At 37.5% G+C, this 6389-nt stretch overlaps 1 protein-coding gene across 1 annotated transcript in view; it reads left to right on the forward strand.

The window, feature by feature from the left end:
- The first annotated feature begins 1360 nt into the window (after positions 1-1360).
- The window catches only part of LOC134533395 (ketosamine-3-kinase-like), a 15734-nt gene continuing 10705 nt past the window's right edge, over positions 1361-6389 (forward strand). Inside the window, 6 exon segments of the mRNA XM_063370915.1 lie at positions 1361-1605; positions 2774-2929; positions 4945-5004; positions 5006-5038; positions 5040-5213; positions 5216-5272. Of these exon segments, the coding sequence (XP_063226985.1) occupies positions 1603-1605; positions 2774-2929; positions 4945-5004; positions 5006-5038; positions 5040-5213; positions 5216-5272 (483 nt within the window). The 5' untranslated portion in view covers positions 1361-1602.

Below are 6389 nucleotides of genomic sequence, written 5' to 3' on the forward strand. Positions count from 1 at the left end.
TGCAGGCATTTACGTTAACATGGAAAACGGCACATACAAACGAATATTCTAAAGTTATTTGCGATCTAACCTGTGGCAGAATATTAAAGTCCCGAAAAGTACGTAGACCCGGTAAGATGGAAACATACACGTTACAGTCACTTATTAATCAGTTATTACTCGGTTAGATTGCACGTTACAAGTTACACATTTACATACGATGAAAGTTAAGAGACGTAAATTAACGAGTAAGAACTCGACACACATTGCTAAGAATCTTCGACGATAACGATTACTTGGCTTGTAGCCGAAAACTGCGTAACTCTATTACGCTGTCCTTAAACTCTGGAAATGAAATTACGCAATAAATGCAAAGCTTCCTGTTGGGATAAAATAATTAGTTAACGAGTCGCACGAAATATCGTGCGACTGAGTGGGGTCGGCGCAGAGCTGGTAAAAAGGATTTGAAGAACTTACACTATTGCTGAGACTTGGATGTAGCGCGAAAGTTGAAGGCTCTGCGTTCGCGGAGCGACCGACTCTTGCGAGCTCCCGACGGTAACTGAGCGCGGACCACCCTGTGGCCTCGCGCCTCGACACGTGAAGCGCGGGAAAACAGCTACGACCAGATTTGGACTTAAATGACATATTTTACAATACATATTATAGAACAATTAGACATAATTTCCTTTGAATTAGTTCTCTTTTAATTGTTATTAATATGATTGTTTTTGTTTTAACAGAATAATGACATATTTAATTAGGTGCATTAACACACCCAGCCGGCGCTGTCGTCGCTTTGGTGTTCGTCGCGGCGCACTTTTACACACTCGGCGGACATCACGCTCGGGCGTGTTCGAGGCACTTAAGAGTAAGTGTTGTTGTGACATAACGACCTTTGTGGACCAGAGGGAGCACCGGCGGTTGGCGTCAAAGTTATGACATATTTTGAAATCAAATTGTCTATTTGTATAATTGAAAATACTAAAATTTTAATGGTCCGCCATTGATTAGCATTTAAAGAGAATGCTCCTAACTTCCTCCCGGAGTAAATGTTTTTACATTAATGATTTCGTGAATGTAGCATGTCATCTTGAAATTTTGTATTTATTAATTAATTAATAAATAATGACTTCACGCCAAGATTATTTATTACTGCGCTATTTAAACATTGAATTCCACTATTACAATGAACATTGCTAGTACAGAGCGACTCGCAACAATGCTGACGGCTGGCAGGCTGTTGTTTGCTCGGTTGGAATACGTTTTTTTTTTCTTCTACACCTTCCTATTCAATGCTTATCGACACTAAGTGTTGATAAGTTGCAAAACGTACAACATACCCGAACTAAAACATTGTTTCTTCCTTGCGTGTTTTGTCTACTTGTTTTTTTTTCTTCAATAACATTGGTGTCAAGGTGGGAGCGGGTAAACATTATGATTTAATATATAGATGTTGAACATTGTGATTCATTTTATTCATTATAAACGTTGTTAGTGAAATTTATTTAAATGCTTATGGTGTAATTTAATAATAAGTTGGAATGAAATCAAAATTTTTTCCGAATCGGTAATAACATATAAGTGGAGCTTCACAATAAAATAAATACTAAAATATCTAGAATGGTATTACTTCCTTAATGTACCAGAAAATTTTTCTGTGTGTGAGAGGTCGTTCAAGTGTTAAAAATACTGTACAATTGTGTAGATGGTTGGTTAGATTTTGTTAGCTTCATTATAATTCCTAACTAACTGTTCAAACGTTTTCATAGTATTTTAATAGGACTAACCTAACCAACGATTCGCACGATTTCACAGCATTTTTAATGTAGCGAATCGAACCAAATCAACTGTTCACACTATGTAGCGCTATATGTAATATACCGAACATAACCTAACAAATTGTTATAACAGTAAATTACTGTTGAACTACCCAGTATATCAAAACGCCCTTTCACAGAATAGTTACAGGTACCTAACTACAGAAAATAAATAATACCCTTTTCATTTTTTTGAAGAAAAAAAAATTTCATGGAGTCGTGTATGTCATTACCTCCGAATCTTGGTGTAGGTTACGTCCACATTTCACGAAGCGAATTTTCCGTCCCTAGACCTTGTCAATTTTCTATCATCGACAATGGTCACTCACTAAGAATAGTTTCTTACTGAACAATGCTGCACAGGTTATGCAGAAAATTGTCATATTAATGATAACTAGCCTCATGATCTGGGTGCTTTGTCGGGTTTTTAATCACGGACCCATGGAGAGTCCTAAAGGATGGAATGCTACTCATTACCCATTTTAATAATGTATGGAATTTAGGTTATAAGTGCTGGGTAATTCTGCATGAGTGCAGATTTCCATGGAAAAATAAATTCATAATAGATTTTTTAAAACTAATGTTAGTTTATAGCCTTACAAAAAGTTTTATTATTTATAATGTCTAACACCTGTCCAACCAACTGGTCATACCATTATACATATTTTAAATGTAGTTAACCTAACTAAATATCCACATGCCTTATTATTTGATTATCATTTGGGTTTCAAGTGTGGAACTTAAATTTTTTTCCACATAATATTTAATTTTTCACTATTTTTTATTTTTATGAATTTTGAATTAGGTAAAAAAAAATTTTTACTATTGCAGTTTCTGAAGAATGTATGTCTAATTTTATATATATATATATATGACTGATTTTGTTATAACTGCTAGGTTTATATTTGAGTGCAGTGAAATGATACTACTTGTAGTGTTAATATCAAGACAATTTTTTTTTTTTGTTTCCCAAGGTTGCTAGTCTCAAGATGGACGACATTCTGAAGGAAGCACTAAGCACTCTCACACTGATACCAACGGGAAAGAGAGGAGGTGGATGCATAAATGAAGGTGAAGCGTACCTCGTTGATTCAGGAACAGTATTCGTGAAACGCAACAAGAAGTCGCAGGTCAGTACTTAATAGAAATAAGTGTACCTATCCTTTATGTTGCTCTGTTGGATCTGCATTATGACGTAGGCTGAATAATCATGGTGCACGCTTCATGTCTGGAATGTTTTCTAATTTAATTTCTGATTAAGAAGTGAATATAAAGATAAGAGTATCAGATTTTTAATATTGCTAGCAATGTGAGTTACATGAGGTAAATTCTTGATTCGGCCAAAGTGGTTAAATTATAAATTGGTGACGTAATGACTACTAGGGACAAGATGATATTGTGAATTCTGATAAAACCGAAATAACTGCGCAAAGCATTTCGGTACAGAAGATAGACACACATGTATGTTAGCGCACACGCTTAAAACAGTGTGTGTGTGTGTGTGTGTGTGTGTGTGTGTCTATACACACACTCACACACACACACACACTCTTAGAGTTGTTTAAAATCAACTTTGTGTCAAGATATTTTGTAATAAAATATTAATTTCATTTATCAAATCACTTGGCAACAAATTGATACATGGCGTCTCAAAAACTATGAGGGTCATTCAATAAGTAACGAAACAAATCGATGCAGCTCAAAATTTTTTAATTTAATAAACGTGAAAGTTTAAGTTGGCATCCTTGTAATGACTTCTGATCAGCTGTTGGATAAGATTTTGTAAACATGACCTATGAATTAGTCAGTTTAAGATGTCAAGTCTGATTGAGAATTGTTTAAACCGTTCAAACAAGTGGGTAGAACAGATTAAAAGTGGCCGCAAAAGTATCGGTGATGAGTAGCGAAGTGTACCACCAGTCAAAGTTGCCACTTCCTCCTTTGAATCTCACATTGACGTGATAATCCGAGACAACAGAAGAATCACTGTTGAAATTATACCGGCAAAAGTGTCTGCAAGTGGTGGAACTGTCCATAACATCATTCAAAATAAACTGCAATACAAGAAAACCCGCGAAGATGGGTGCCGAGACAACTTACGGACACCCACAAACGAGACTTCAAATCAGTTTAACAGTTGGAAGCTCGATGTTCCACTGAGAAAGCTTTTTTTGAAAGAATTGTAACGAGCGATGAGACATGAATACACTATTACGAGCTTGAGTCAAAGAGACAAAGCCTTGAGTGGAAACACATAAGTTCTCCAATGCGAAATAAATTCAAGACCCAGTGATTTACTAGTAAAGTGACACACTTTTCTGGGACTCACAAGGCCCTATTTTATGCGATTTTCTTGAAGATCAACGAACAATCAACTGTCAATAAATATTACACTGATATGCAGGAAAACATTTGTTTCATTTGAATGAAAGCCTGCAATTTGCACTAAAAGTCATCAACTTTAGAAAAAAAAGGTGTGACTTTACTTCACAATTATGCATGACTGCATACAGCAGAGATAATGCAAGAATGCATTCAAAAACTGGGCTGGGAGATTCCTCCCCCCCTCTTCCCTTACAGTTCAGATCTCACCCCCTCAGACTTTTATATGTTTGGTCCCCTTAAGGAAGCTCTACATGGCAAAAGATTTGGCTCTAACGAAGATGTCAAGATTCAGGCGCAAATGTGGCTCCGAAGTGCATAAGTGTATAATTGTTGGGGGGGGGGGGGGGGGGGGGGGGGGGGATTATGTTCAAAAACAAGTAAAATTTTATTTTTATTAAATAAACCATTTTTGAGTTACATTGATTTAACTCATTTACTTAATTGAATGACTCGTATAAATGTGCAGTAACGAGAAGGAGGTGTGGATTAAGTATGGGATAAGATATCATATTTCTCTAGTATACCTACCTTACACATACACTCACAAACATGATTTTTGTAAAAAATTATACTTTTGCACATTCCCATTTGTTATCGTTTTCAGTTATTAAGAAAAACAATGATGTACTTTAAAATTCAAAAAAGGTATTTACTGGTATGCATATATTGATGTTCATTCCCTGAACCTTTGTTGGTTAGAAAAGAAATGCCACTGTGCAGTGTTTGAAGTGCTCGGTGTGCTGGGTGGCGGGTTGTGAAGGCGAGGTTGATGTTCGACGGGGAGCTCGAAGGCCTGCGGGCCATCGCGGCCACGCGCACGAGTGCGGGTCCCGCAGCCCGTGGCCCTGGTGGACGACCCCGCGGGGGGGCGCCGCGCTGGTGCTGGAGTACGTGGACATGTGCGGGCTGCGGGGGTCCTCCCGGCAGCTGGGCGAGAGCCTGGCCCGCCTCCACCTGCACAACGCGGGGCTGGGCGAGGCCTTCCGGGGCGGGGCGCCGGCGCACGAGGCCCGGTTCGGGTTCCACGTGCCCCACGTGCTGCTTGCGGCTACCTGCCGCTGGACAACACCTGGAGCGACGACTGGCCCGTGAGTGCCGTCCCACCAGGGACAAGTCCATGAGCCTAGAAAAAGTCCAGAATGTGCTCAACAATATAATTTTCATGTTGTGAAAATTTTCCATCTTCCAGGAAGTTCATTGTGATTTGCAATTAGTATGTGTGAAATAAAAAAAAATTGGGTTATTAGTAGAGTCCCGGGAAATTTCGCGGATTCCTCTGGCCTCAGGACGGAATTCAAAGTTGTAGGTGTGCTCGACCCATGTGTTCACTTTCCCATTTGGTTGGTTTCTTAGCGAGAACATTTTCATCCTCGTTATTTGGCACTACCCTGATTCCGCTTACTTCCCTCCCAGCTGGGCATCGTCGGCTCTTACGGTCGCAGAGGGGCGTGTCCCAATGACTGCGTGCCGATCGTGAACACGGTGCGAGAGTGTGAAGGTTTGCATTCTAGGTTGCGACTAAATGAATCCGCGAAATTTCCGGGTCTCTATCCATAAGCCTAGAAAAAGTCCAGAATGTGCTTAGAAAAACTAAAGAATTAACAATATAATTTTCATGTCATGAAATGTTTCCATCTATCTTCCAGGAAATTCATTGTGATTTTCAATTAGTATGTGTGAAACCTAAAATTGGGTTTCTAAAAAATTTTAAGTAAAAAAAGTTTTTTTTTTTTTAACAATAACATAGAAACTCCAAACACATAGGCAAAATTTAAAAAAAAAAAAATCATTAAATAGGAATTTCCAAAGAATATGCCCTGGCTCCTGCAGATAGAGTTCAATTAATTATTTTATAGGCTTATTTTTAATGTTGATAAATGTTAATTTTAATATTTGATGTTAGCACTGATACCATGTGCAATCTTGCTGTTAATTTGTACATATATAAATGTTAAAAATAAATAAATCATATCATATGTTATTTTTATGCCTCAAAGAAATAATTCAAAATTAATTCTTCATTATTTGTGGCCATTTTCCATTGCACAATTATTTAGGAATATTAATTTTTTTTATCCAAAATACTTTATTTATTACAGTATGAGGACTTGTATTATTTTGCTTCGTGCAAGTCCTAATTCTTAATAGTAATAGTTATATAGTGATCCAGTTAGTTTCAATAATGTAGATTATTGAAATTTCTCA

This window comes from Bacillus rossius, chromosome 6 (assembly GCF_032445375.1).
Source record: "Bacillus rossius redtenbacheri isolate Brsri chromosome 6, Brsri_v3, whole genome shotgun sequence".
Taxonomy (NCBI): Eukaryota; Metazoa; Arthropoda; class Insecta; order Phasmatodea; family Bacillidae; genus Bacillus; species Bacillus rossius.